Here is a 14,344-nt window from a genome sequence, read left to right on the forward strand (position 1 = left end):
AGGCCCAGGACAAAGCTGATGTGGCTTTGAAAAAGAACTTTAAAATAATTGATTTGGTAGGTTTTTATAGTATGTGTGTGTGGGGTTGGAGTGAGGGAGAGGATAGAGTCTAGAACAACACGCATGTTTCAGGCGCCATGGTGTGTTGGTGAATAGGAACAGGTAGGTGAGGAGAGAAGATGGTCAGTTATGTTTGGGACACATACCTCTCAAAGAGTCTGTGAGATAGTCGAGTCTAAATGAACTGGGGGCAGGTGTGGGAAGCTTGGTAAAGAGATTTGGTCTGAGGTGACTGCCAGAAAGCACTGAGGGAAAAGGGTGACAAAAGTAAGGATACACACTATTAAATTCCTCTCAGGTTACTGCTTGTTTTATGTTATTGTTTTCAGCTTTACTGAGGTATAAGTGACAAATAAAATTGTAAGATATTTAAAGTGTACATTGTGATGATATGATATATGTATACATTGTGACAGGATTTCTCCCCTTTGAATTAGTTAACACATCCATCACCTCGTATATTTACTTTTTTCTCTGTTTTTTTTTTTTTTTTTTCCTTTGGGTGAGAACATTTAAGTTTTACTCTCTGAGCAAATTTCAATTAAACAATACAGCACTACCAACTATTGTCACCATGTTATACGTTAGCTCCTCAGACCTTATTCATCTTACAGCTAAAAGTTTGTTCCTTTTACCAGCTTCTCCCCATTTCCCTCACCCCAGCCTCTGACAATCACTTTTCTATTCTGTTTCTATGAGTTTGACTTTTTTTTTTTCAGATTCCACATATAAGTGATACAATGCAGTACTTATCTTTCTCTGTCTGCCTTATTTCATTTAACTGATGCCCTCCAGGCTCATCCACCTTGTTGAAAATGACAGGATTTCTTTATTTTTTAAGGATGAACAATATTCCATTATATATATTCTGCATATTCTTTATCTGTTTATCTGTCAACAGACACGTAGGTTGTTGTTTCCATCGTTGGTTATTGTGAACAGCGCTGCTATGAACATGGAGGTACAGATATCTCTTCGAGATAACAATTTCATTTCCTTTGCATACATATCCACAAGTGGCACTTCAGGATTGTATGGTGGTTCTATTTTTAATTTCTTGGGGAACCTCCATACTGTTTTCCACAGCGGCCGCGCCAGTTTACATTCCCACCAACAGTGCACGAGGGTTCCCTTTTCTCCACATCCTCCCCTGCTTGTTTTAATTTGGTCTGTTGTTATATTTCTTTTGAATTTCTGAATATGGACCATTGGTTTTTTTTTGCTGTACGCGGGCCTCTCACCGTTGTGGCCTCTCCCGTTGCGGAGCACAGGCTCCGGACGCGCAGGCTTAGCGGCCATGGCTCACGGGTGCAGCTGCTCCGCGGCATGTGGGATCCTCCCGGACCGGGGCACGAACCCGTGTCCCCTGCATCGGCAGGCGGACTCTCAACCACTGCGCCACCAGGGAAGCCCTTATTTATTTATTTATTTTATTTTTGGTAACTAACAAATATAGACTTTCTGTGTGATGGTAATAATGCAAAAATAGCTGAAAGAGGGAAAAGAAGAAGAAAGGGGGAAATGAAAAGTCAAGGAAAAGAATCCCAGAGAGGCCTGGGGAAGAGCTCTGTGTGAGGCCCCTGGAGCCGGGGGTGAGTCTGGTAATTCCTGCTTACAGGCAATTCCTAGTAATTCCTCTCCTGACCCTTCACGTTTCCTGCTTACGGTTCTCTTGCCTCATCCCTTCTCCCACCCCCGCTTCCTATTATTCAAACCCTACATTAGCTCAAAGGCTTTAATTTTTGGTGGGCAAAGAAAAAAATAGTGATTATTTCTCCAAACCTTCACTTGCAGCTCACATCTTGGATTTGGCCTCTTGCACTTCATTCTATGCAAGAGGAACTTTGGGGCTGATCTGGTCACAGGTACACAGAGTTCCTCAGTCTCTTCAGTAAAGACACTGTATGTTTCATTAAGATAGTTGGTGCGAGTTTTTTTTTTAAATGAACTCTAATTCAATAAGATTTTCTCTTCCATTATTTTTACAAGACCAAATAATAACATTTAAAAAGAAATTTCTTCTTAAAGAAACTTAAATCAGTTGCTTTAAGAACACATCTTTACAAAATTATACTCATTAGCCAACAAAAAACTTTCGTGTTTTCCTTTCTTCTGATGCAAGTTGAAGACTTAGAAATAAATAGTTGTTAATGGTGTTTGGTTAAGAAGAATTTGTTTTAATTGTTTATATGAAACAAGTACTTGTTAACTTTTTCTTGTTGCCAATCTGTCAATTCTAAATGTTCACGTACATTAGGCAGGAGAAAGCCCAGCTTTGTCACAAAAGGTTTGCATTATGAACTTGGTTCTTTTGTGTGTCTATTTTCATTCTTGTTAAGCGATGAATTCGATTGTACAAATCCCGCATATTTTATGTGTTAAACATGTTAGTTCAGGAATTTCACTCGATTTTATAAAGATACATATCTACGATGGCTGACCAATCCAAACATAAGATTTAACCATTGACTTTGGACCCAATTCAGTTCTCCCATCTTCTGGCTTGCAGAACTTCTGGCTTTTGGGAAAGAAAGTGAATCAAAGTAATTTTTGGTTCAAATTATTATTAACTGTTTTCTTCTGATATAAACTTATATTTTAAGATTTAAAATAAGTCAACATGTACTACATAAACATCATAGAAGACCAAACACTAAGAGTTTCTTTGAGGTGTCAGAAGAATACACCTTTTGCCTAGAGTTTATATCTGCCCAGGTAAATTTTATTTCTGATTCTATTATTTCCTCAATTTGCCCCTGTTAATAGGGAAGATTCTAAAAGTAATAACTATGCCTGGGTATTCGAGGCAGTGTGTGGTCTCTTACTGAAGTTACAAGGTTTTAACTGTTTGTTGATTCCTCTTATGCAATAGAAGAATGCAGATGTTAATTTAATCTGAAGCCTGTTTATACAGTGACTTTTATAATGTATATCTAAAGATAGAGAATCGAGTTTTATGAGACCAACATTTCTTATCAAGTCCTCACTCCACCCTATTCTAATTGGGCTGACCCTTAAGTTGAATAAAGAACAAAGAGGTCTGTAGTTAAAACATTTCACTACATGTTGAGTCTTGCCCTTATTAAATGAGAAAATGGAGACTTAAACAGAGAATCTGAATTAGAAGGTCGCATATACACTCACTGTTTTTTGTGAATGGAAAGCATATTTTAAAATAGTACATATCATTTTTTAGTCTAAATTCAGGATGTTTTCCCAAGAGGTGCAAGTATTTAGACTCATATAAATGGGCTGCTTTATAAAAACATACCAATAATACTTTTTAATTTGTGAAGCTTAATATTCTGTACATTATCAACCAGACTTCTTTTGAGGCATAAAGAAATGGAGGTGACTTCTAAATCTTAGAGCAGAAACTGCATGTGGGCAATTGGATACCTGTCCCCAGAGCTCAGAGAAGAGGGTTGGGCTGGGAGTTTAAGTCTGTGCGTCATCTGTATTTAGTGGTGATGAAAGCCGTAGGCGTGAGATAGATTTTCTGGTGGGAGAATTCAGAGTCACAGAAGAGGAAAGGGCCTGGCATTGAGCCCTCTGCAGCTCTGGATTATTGTGGCATGTAGGGAGGCAAATCTGCAAACCCTGGGAAGCTCCAGTTTGAGGGGTAGAAGGAACGCTGGGAGCATTTTGTGTTACAGAAGCCGAGGGAAAAGCATGTTTCAAGAGGAAGGAAGAAACTGTCAGATGCTTCTGATGGGTCAAGTGTGATGTGGGCTGAAAGTGTCTATTGAATTCAGCAACAGAAGTCATTGGCGGTTTCTGGGAAGCTGTTTTTGTGGAGCAACAAAGGTGGAAAGCAGACTGACTTGGGTTGAGCCAGGCAGGAGAAAAGGAGGAAAAAGACCTTCAGTGCAGACATCCGTTAGGTGTTGAGCTGAGAAGGAGGGACAGGATATAAGATAGAAGTTCGAGAGTGCTGTGGGTCAAGGGAGACCTTTTTTGTGGGTCAGACTTGCATGACATGATAAAAGCCAATAAGGTGAAGTAAACCTATGTGAATTACAGGACATCATTAGAGAAACAGTCTTGGGAATTATTGGAGAACCAGAAGGGAAAGAGAGGGAGAAAAGGATAGAAAGCTTATTTAAATAAATAATGGATGAGAACGTTCCCAAAACAGGGGAGAGATTTGGACATCCAAGTTCATGAAGCTCATAGGTCCCCCCCAAATTTCACAATATTATATGCTAATTATATCTTAATAAACCTTGAAAAAAAAAGCCAATTAGAAGGAAGCATTGGAGTGAGAGAGACTCAATAAGCAAGAGAGAAAAGAAAGAGGATTTAGAATAAAATAACAGCAACAACAACTAATATTCATTCAGTGTTTGCCCTACCCACGGCACTGCGCTAAGCCCGTGACATCTAGTCTCACATTTAGTTCTTAGAATAATGTTATGCAGTGGTGCCGGGAGGAAAGTGTGGCCTAAGGATGTTAACCAACTTGCTCAGTGTCTTCCAGCTAGTGAGTGGTGAACTGACTTACTACCTTAAGGATCGACCTTGGTCACCACCACAGCCCATCACCCCCCAAGTGGAATTTAGGTGCTCTGTGCTGTGTTTGAAGACCTACTTAAAGATTCTTTAAATTATATTGTACGAAAGGCCACTTTGAAACCCTCTGTCTGAAAGTTCTAACAGCTCTATTTGGACAACAATTTTGGTGGGTGGCCTGGGTCCAAAAGAAAAAAAAAAAAAAAGGGCTTATCTACTGAGAAAGCTTAACCTTGAGAATATATATATATAAAACATCATGCCCCCAAATATAGGCTGTGTGAACTGAAGGGGATTTGCCTAAAGAACTCGCAAAGCAACTTGGGGAGGCAGAAATTAATTGTAGGAGAGTTTTTTTTTTTTTTTAACATTGCAAGAAGGACACAAAAAAGGATGATGGGTTGAGGCAGCAACATAGAAAGGCCAAGGAAGAGATGTGAAAACATCCCACAGACAGCTTCCCTGTAGATTCCAACCGACTAAATTTCCTGAAATAATACTAATTCTGTCCTCTTGCTTTCGATAGGACATAATGACTACATGTGTCCGGCTACCAACCAGTGCACGATTGATAAAAACAGGAGGAAGAGCTGTCAGGCCTGCCGGCTACGCAAGTGCTACGAAGTGGGCATGATGAAAGGGGGTAGGTACCTTGGACCCAGGGTGCCCACCATGAGGTCCTTGTCCCCCACCCACTGCTGGCCATTTCCATTCTAGTCACCACGGGAGTGGAGTGGTTTCTCTTCTAATTAATTGTTTTCCTATTCTCACTTTTCTTCACAACAAAACTATTTTTTATAACACATTTTATTAAAAAAGAAGAAATCCGAACACACTATTTTGTGTTTCATATTTTCAATGTAAATACTTATATTTAAAATCAAAAGTGTGTGGGAGGTGGTGGTGGAAGGAAAAGAAGACTGCTCAGAGAATTATTCTAGAAATATTTTTCCGTTACTGTTTATGTTCCTAATGCTAGAAAACGGTATCTGGGAAGAAACTTTCCTTACACCGAGACTTGTACATGTGAAAGCTAAAGAGCTAGTTTGTCATCTTTCAATCCCTTCACATCCCTTAGGGAATTTGAATTTCAATCAAAAGGCAGCTTTCTCCTTTAGAAGTTGAGTTAACTAGCAGCTCCCATAATCTCAGCGTCCAGTATGGAGCTGGGAACAATGCATTGATTTCTGAGCACTAGCGTCACGAGGTGGTTGGGATCTGTGTCCGTGTATTTGTGCTGTGGGTGTGTGTATGTGTGGTTTTCTGTCTCCTCATGTATCCAGTCTTCCAGTTTTCTTATACTGGAATCCAGCGTCTGGTTCTGGGAACATTAGGTGCTCCATAAATGTGGTTGCCTGATCTCCTTGTATTCTTTGGAATCTAGTTTTGAAGAACACTTCTAGTCTTGAAGAGCCTTCAAAATACTGGGAGAGAACAAGAGGAAATGTGTAATTGAAATAAAGGAATGGGTGCATCCAGTGTTTTAGGATGATATAAAGGAGAGAGACAGACCTATGATGGTGCTGCCTGCTGATCAGAATGGGAAAAAATCTTTCTGGAGAGGAGGCTTGAGATTAGTTAAGGAGAACAAAGTGGCCATGAAAAAGAGTAGCGATTGTGTAAATAGAGGGAAGCTAACCTTTAACTCATTAACACTTGGACAAAGGGGGAGGCAGAGGAAAAACCAACAGTCATGCCTGATTATTAGGGTGCTTATAGGCAAAGATTCCTTTGTTAATGGCCATAAATAAATCTACCGGGTTGAGATTTTGAATACAGCATTTGGAATAAATTATCTTGATGAACAGATGAAATGTTGAATTTACACATTGTGTGAGCTGTGACTATATGTCTTGGGTGTCTGAAAAAGCAGCTTTGATTCAAAGGGTAATTAATTCCAAGAATTTAACAGCCACATTCAGAAAATGACACTTTGAGTCATAAATGGATTAAATATTTAAGGAATTCATTTTTCTTTGTACTGTTGGAGAATTAGTCAGGCTTAATTAAACTCACAAAAAGCTTCTTAAGGTATCTTGATAAGTGACAGGAATAAAACAGCTACATGCAAAAAGTTTACTTTGAAAGAGTAGAGTCCAAGTTTAATATTCTTCTTTGGCAATTGTAGGTAGATTAAGCCCAGACTCTTAAATTCTCTCTAAAAGCTGAAATGATCAACTTGTAAATTGGTCCAAACATTTTTTTTCTTTGAGGGTACCCATACATTGACCCCACTTCATAGAAACAATTCTGTTTTTCTTAATTAACATCCAGATACAATCTGGATGCATAAATATAAATTATGCATACACATTTTTATCTAACAAAAAATTTAACATGCAAAGACGTAATAAAAATCTTCCCACTGCTTTCAAATAGGACTTTAGATAATTACTGCACATAGTCAATGTATGTGTGCATGCATGTACTTGTACATGTATATTTATGAGTGCAAAATATATATCTATCCTAGTTTGCTGCTGTGTTATTCTGCTCAGCCTGCCATAACAAAGTCTACAGACTGGGTGACTTAAACAGCAGAAATTGATTTCTCACAGCTCTGGAGGCTGGAAGTCCAAGATCAAGGTGTCGGCAGGGTTGGTTTCACCCTAGACCTTTCTGCTTGGCTGGAAGGTGGTCCTCTTCTCGCTGTGCCCTCACGTGGCCTTTTCTCTGTGTGTGTGCATCCGTCGTGTTTTTTTCTCTTCTTTTAAGGACCCCAGTCATGTTGGATTAGGACCCCACCCTTAGGACCTCATTTAATCTTTATTACATCTTTAAAGACCCTATATCCAAATTTAGTACTATTCTGAGGTACTGGGGTTGGGGCTTCAATGTGATTTTTCGAGGAGACACAATTCAGTCCATAACAATTTCCCATAGAGATTCCTTAGCAGTTGTTAGTATCCATTACGTAAAATGAAAACATGTGTCTTTCTGGCAGTTTATACGTGTGTATAAGTTTTACGACAAGCTTTAAAATTGTAAAACTATAGGCTGTGAGAACATCTCATTTTAATTATATGTATAGTGTTTGCCATAATGCAATATAATTTATTTTTCTTCCACAGTATGGGATACCACACATAACCTCATGACACCTTGTATAACAACTCCCCAGATCCCACCCAGTAAAGACCTAATTTACAGCTGGAAGTACAGTTATAGCCAACTATAAAATTTGAAATTACTTGTAAAGAACAGCTGTGACTAGATAAATCTTTACAACGTTTTCCTACTGGTTTCACAAGAATCCAGTGTCTGAACCAGGCTAGAGACCAATTCGAATACTGAATCTCTCCATATGAAATAAAATGTTTCATTTCAGATAAAAGAGAGAGAACCACAAGCTTACCTCCTACTTTTTTTTGTTTTTTATGGTACACGGGCCTCTCACTGCTGTGGCCTCTCCCGTTGCGGAGCACAGGCTCCGGACGCGCAGGCTCAGCGGCCATGGCTCACGGGCCCAGCCGCTCCGCGGCATGTGGGATCTTCCCGGACCGGGTCACGAACCCGTGTCCCCTGCATCGGCAGGCGGACTGTCAACCACTGTGCCACCAGGGAAGCCCCCTCCTACTTTTATAGCAAGGTAGAATGCATTTATTAAAGTACCCTAAAGATCCAAAACAGTGCATGATTTATCTACATGAAGAAATTTAATCTCTTACGATGCCTGCTGTACCCTGAAAATCCCAACCTCATTATTAGATTTGGTCCTGAGCCACGATGGTTCAGTAAGATGCAGGATTTAAGACATGCTTTAGGGGATGCACTTTCCCATCTTAGTGCTGCTGGCCTCTGCCTAGCTTGCATTTTCCTTTTCATCTGTCTCCCTCCCCTTCAACCTTAAGTGGCAGATTAAATGTCTCTTCTTCAGGGAGGTCTTCCTTTTGCCCCACACTAGGTTAAGCTTCTTGTGTTCTCCCTTTCATAGGAAACAACTCTTCCCTGAGCCCTCCTCACTATTGTTGTTAGTTGTTCAGCATCTGTCCATGAACTCCACGATGGTGGAGACTCTCTGTCCTGCCTACTGATCTAGCACTAAGCAAGTCACAAAGTGAGTGTTCAAGATACTTATTTCCCATGAAATAATGACTTAATTCATTTAAATAGCTATTTGTTCAGGGCTGCTTAAGGGTGAGCTATTATGAAGAGTACAAACATGGATAATCACCTAGTCCCTTCCATCAGAATCTTCATTGTACAAAGGGGACATCTGCACCTGAAGTGGCAAATAAAAATCTGGAAGACAAGTTAAGACCTGGATGGAAGATGAAGATGAGAATGGAAGACCAGCGGCCAGTGGAAGTTCAGAGCTTTGGCCAGCCACTGCTGGGTTTAGTCCAACCCAGAGTGTTATTCAGACCATGTGACTTCCAAGGTGTATATTATTATCCAAGAACTTGGCATTCTAGCTTGGTTTGGTGGAAAGGGGAAAACCTCAGAGATGGAATTCTTGGACCAAATACTGGCTTCCCCTCAGATTTGCTGAGCAATCCTGTTACAGTCATTTTTATGAGTTTCATTATCCTCAGATGTAAAATAAAAATAAATAATTTATACTTAACAAGTTTCTTGTAAAGGTCACAATTCATAACATGTGAAGTACTTTATAAAGTACAACACAAGTGTTAGTGATTACAGGCAGACCTCAGAGATATCGCAGGTTTGGTTCCAGACCATTGCAATGAAGCAAATATAAAGTGAGTCACACAAATTCTTTTGGCTTCCCAGTGCATATAAAAGTTAATGTTTACGCTATACTGTAGTCTGCTAAGTGTGTAATAGCATTATGTCTAAAAAAATGTACGTACCTAGTTAAGAAACACTTCATTGCTAAAAAATGCTAACCATTATCCGAGCCCTCAGCAAGTCATAAAAGTAACATCAAAGACCACTGACTACAGGTCACTGTGACAAATATAATATGAATGAAAAAGGTTGAAATATTGTGAGAATTACCAAAAAGGAACACAAAGACAGAAAATGAGCAAATGCTGTTGGAAAAATGGCACCAATAAACTTGCTTTATGCAGTGTTGCCAAAAATTTTTAGTTTGTGAAGAATGCAATATCTTCAAAGTACAATAAGATGGGCTTCCCTGGTGGCGCAGTGGTTGAGAGTCTGCCTGCCAATGCAGGGGACACGGGTTTGTGCCCCGGTCCGGGAGGATCCCACGTGCCGCAGAGCGGCTGGGCCGGTGAGCCATGGCCGCTGAGCCTGTGTGTCCGGAGCCTGTGCTCCGCAACGGGAGAGGCCACAGCAGTGAGAGGCCTGCATACCACAAAAAAAATAAAATAAAATAGAAATTAAAAGTACAGTAAGATGAGGTATGCCTGTAGATCTCCTATCCTAAAAATAATTCCTATCTTACCTAAATACTCAGCACAGATTTTTTTGGAAGGAAAAGAATGGCAATTTTATCACTAGTACTAAGTATGAATATCTAATTCCTTTGTGGGGAGTAAAACCCTGGCTTAGACACATCTGCTTTTTCTTTTTTTTCTTTTTGGTGTCATATGCTAGATATAGCTTCATGATGAATGAGATTTGTTGTTTATCATTTTATGATGCTAGGGATTTATACAAACTTGTTAAAATTCCTCCCGATAAACTCGGAAGTGTGTTGGTGGCAAGGTTTTCGTTTTTCAGACAAGGAAATTGTCACCAGAAATTAATTGATGTGCAGGACTCATGCACTGCCCATCCTGGTTGTGCTTCCTTGTAACACATTAAGAAGAAATTTGAGATAAAGTAATAATTGTCACTAGTCTTTATTTTGGTGACAACATTGCAATTTAATTTTGAGAAATATTCCAAAACAATAAATAAATTTAACAAATTAATGTTACAATTTTAAAGTGAGAAAATAATAAAAATAATAATATAAATGGGGAAATGTATGCTGTGGGTTCAGAATAACTGAGATGCCCAATGAAGAGCTGGAAAATAAAATATTTCCTTCTGCCTAAGTTTAATATTTATAGTCATGTGTTACTATAATTTGTTTCATTGATGGGATGCGCTTCCAGTCCAGAAAATTAGGTTTCCTTTGATCCTACATTGGCCCTTTTTTTTTTTTTGCCAGAAGTAACTGTTTATTAATGTTAATGACAGGAGAACCAAATCAATGAATTAAGAATGTAAATGTGGGGCTTCCCTGGTGGTGCAGTGGTTGAGAGTCCGCCTGCCGATACAGGGGACGCGGGTTCGTGCCCTGGTCCGGGAAGATCCCACATGCCGCGGATAGGCTGGGCCCGTGAGCCATGGCCGCTGAGCCTGCGCGTCCAGAGCCTGTGCTCCGCAACAGGAGGGGCCACAACAGTGAGAGGCCCGTGTACCGCAAAAAAAAAAAAAAAAAAAAAAAAAAAGAATGTAAATGTGAATTTCTTTCTTGGGATAGTCCAACAATCCTTGTGAGACTTGTAGCTGCATGTGAATCCAAGCTTTTTGAGAAGGCAGGGTTGGGAATTCACGTTATTTTCTCTTTTGTTTTCTGTCTTTTCTCGCTCCTTTTTGGTATCATCTAATCCCATGACTTTAAATACCATTTATATGCTGATGACTGCCCAGTTTATACCTTTAGCCCAAAGTTTCTCCCAAGTCCATGACTTCTGTATACAACTTCTCAGGTGTCTTCCTCACTTGAGTGTCTAAGAAACATCTCAAACTCAATTTGTTCAAACCTGAATTTCTGCTTCACCCTCAAACATGCTTTATCTGCAATCCTTCCCATCCTAGCTAATAACTTCATCTTTTGAATTGCTCAGGCTAAAACAAATGGAGTTAACCTTGACGCTTCTCTTTCTCCCATACCTCATGTTCAGGAAATTCTGGTGGCTCTATCTTCAAATATTTTTGGAATCTGACCACTTCTCATCACCTGTATTGTTGACACTCTGGCGTGAAACACCATCATCTTTCTCCCAGCTTATTGCTAAAGCCCTACCTGCTTTTTTCCTTGCTTCCCTACCATCTATTCTCCCTAAAGATACATTAAAAATGGAAATCAAATCATATCACTTCTCAAAACATTGCACGGCTTCCCCGTTCATCCAGCTGACGTCATTACAGTGGCCAGAAGACCGTATCTCCTCCCCATTCTTACTTCTTTCACTTCTTTTCTTATTCCGCTCTCTCCCGCTTACCCTAAACCACGTGGGCGTTCTTAACGTGTCAGGCGCACTTATGTCTTGGACCAATTACTCTAGCTTTTCCCTCTCCCTGGAATGCCATTCCCCCAAATATTTGGGCACCTAACTCCGTCACCTCCCTCAGATTCTTTGCTCCATTATCAATTTATCAATGAGGCTTATCCTGATTGTTGCATTTAATAGCACAGCCCACACATCCCGCATTTTCACCTTCTAATATGCCATAGAATTAATTATTAGATGATTTATTGCTTGATGTCTGTCTCCCTTACTAGACCATAAGCTCCAGATGGGTGCTTACAAACAAACAAAACATGCTTGTATGTTTTGTTCACTGATGTATTTCAAGTGCGTGGATCAGTGCCTGCATCTAATAGACAGTCGAGAAATAGTTGTAGCATGCACAAATTAATAGAATGAATGAGCACAACTGAAAGTACACTGTAAGTGTTGAGCTCTGAATAGATTGAGCGTCAAGAGTCCTGTTTTTCTAATTAAGGGAGAATATCGGCTTGGAAATTAAAACCTGTACAGGAGTTAGCTTTCACCACACAGCAGAACCTCACCTCAACATCTCAATGGCAATACAACAAGAAGCATCTCTTACATGTCAGGGAGAGACTGGGAAGCTGCTGATACTGGCAGGGCTCACTCATATGTCGGGAGGTCAGCTGGCTCTTTTGGCTGGAGCAACTAGGATGACTGAGTTTTGCTTCACAAGTCTCTCATCCTCCAGCAGGCTAGTCCAGGTGTGTTCTCCCAGTAATGGCAGAGGCACAAAAGAGAACAAGCCCCAAATCACAAGCCCATTTCAAGCTTTTTGCTTGCATTATCAGCTGATGTCCAAGGGCCAATGCCCGTCAGATGGCTGAGTCCTTAGGTTTCGTGAGAGGGGCCTTCAGAGTTATCTGGCAAAGGTTAAAAAACTGGAACCATTTTTCGTAATCTATCACAACCAGAAATATGAACTTTTCAGATTTGAAACTGAAAAATAATTAGAGAGTCATGGACTCTTAACACTTGGAAGGGACTTATAGGTTCATTTACCCTTCTTCCATGCTCAGTGCAGGAATCCCCCATCTAGCTTTCCTGACAGCTGTGTGAGGGGTGCTGAATATGGATGTGAATTTTATCTTCGCGCCTGCCTTATATACATGATGAGTGGACACAATAGGGCAGGAAAAAAACCAGGAGTAGGCGTGAACCAGTACTTCTGGAAAAATATGGGCTTGTTTCAGATGTGCTGTATTTCACTAATGCATTTAGATGTAGGTTTCATGTATGTTACAATTGGTTATGAATGGATGTTAGAAAACAATTAAATGTAAGGCTATTTTAATATTTCAGTAGAAGTTCACTGCATATATAAAATGAACCAAGAAGCACTGCCAGTCGTACTTTTGCTTTTATATAAGTTATAGTTAGAACACTGTTTTCACTGTTTTATGCTGAAGTCACTTGGATTGCTTATTTAGAGGTCATTGTGGTTTTTAAAGGACAGGAAGAGGGATCTTCATTTACCTTTTCACGAATGACCATATCTCACCTTGAATGTTAAAAGAAATGCTGATGGGTTTTTCCAAAAATTCCAGAAATCAGTCTTTCTTGTTCCTATAATTTGAAGTCATTTGGATTGCTTATTTAGAGGTCATTGTGGTTTTTAAAGGACAGGAAGAGGGATCTTCATTTACCTTTTCACGAATGACCATATCTCACCTTGAATGTTAAAAGAAATGCTGACGGGTTTTTCCAAAAATTCCAGAAATCAGTCTTTCTTGTTCCTATAATTTGAAGTCATTTGGATTGCTTATTTAGAGGTCATTTTGGTTTTTAAAGGACAGGAAGAGGGATCTTCATTTACCTTTTCACGAATGACCATATCTCACCTTGAATGTTAAAAGAAATGCTGATGGGTTTTTCCAAAAATTCCAGAAATCAGTCTTTCTTGTTCCTATAATTTGATTTTGCAAAAGCAAATCGTTTTTGAGATGATGTAAGGACCCTTTCTGTCAATAGTATTTACAAAATGCAGAACTCTGGGGGCAGTAATTGTATGAATAAATTGCTGTTTTTAAATTCTATAAGCCTAAGACCTCATACATTTTCATGTGTTTTCATTTTGTTTCAATGATTGTGATTAGGATAATAAACGGTGTTTAGAGCTGAACGAACTTAAAAGATCCCCTAGTCCACCTCTTTGTTTTTCAGCTCATTGTTCTCGTCCAAGTCACACAGCTAGTTAACCACTCAGACCAGAAGCCAAGACTCCTGACACCTGGTTCAGGGCTCTTTTCATTATACTGCACTGCCTTACTGACCAGGAGTAATTTAGATCATAATGAAATGTAGACACATGTATAAGTAAGATACTAATATCACACAGACCAAATTATGACTTAGGAACAATTACTATGGGCACAAAATACTACTCTTCTTCAACAAAAACATTAATCAACGCATCTGGCTTAGTTGCACAGCAGAAGTACCACATTACATTTATATGGAGTGTGTGATGGTTATTTTAAAAAGAGTTACTTAATATTTAATTACTTCCTATTGCTTAATATCATTTAAAAAGGACATTTTCTCCTTCAGGCCAAGGGTGTTCACTATTTTCA

General features: G+C 39.4%; 1 protein-coding gene across 7 annotated transcripts in view; it reads left to right on the forward strand.

The window, feature by feature from the left end:
* Positions 1-14,344, forward strand: part of ESR1 (estrogen receptor 1) — a 493,708-nt gene that overhangs the window by 306,317 nt on the left and 173,047 nt on the right. For 6 of the 7 annotated variants that reach the window (XM_029224354.1, XM_029224355.1, XM_029224357.1 and 3 more), the window contains exon 4: positions 5,099-5,215. The exons of the other annotated variant lie outside the window; for it this stretch is intronic. In XM_029224354.1, coding sequence (XP_029080187.1) covers positions 5,099-5,215 — 117 coding nt within the window. The remainder of the gene's footprint in view (positions 1-5,098; positions 5,216-14,344) is intronic. 7 annotated transcript variants of the gene reach the window in all.

This window comes from Monodon monoceros, unplaced genomic scaffold (assembly GCF_005190385.1).
Source record: "Monodon monoceros isolate NGI ecotype Baffin Bay Population unplaced genomic scaffold, NGI_Narwhal_1 Super_Scaffold_15, whole genome shotgun sequence".
Taxonomy (NCBI): Eukaryota; Metazoa; Chordata; class Mammalia; order Artiodactyla; family Monodontidae; genus Monodon; species Monodon monoceros.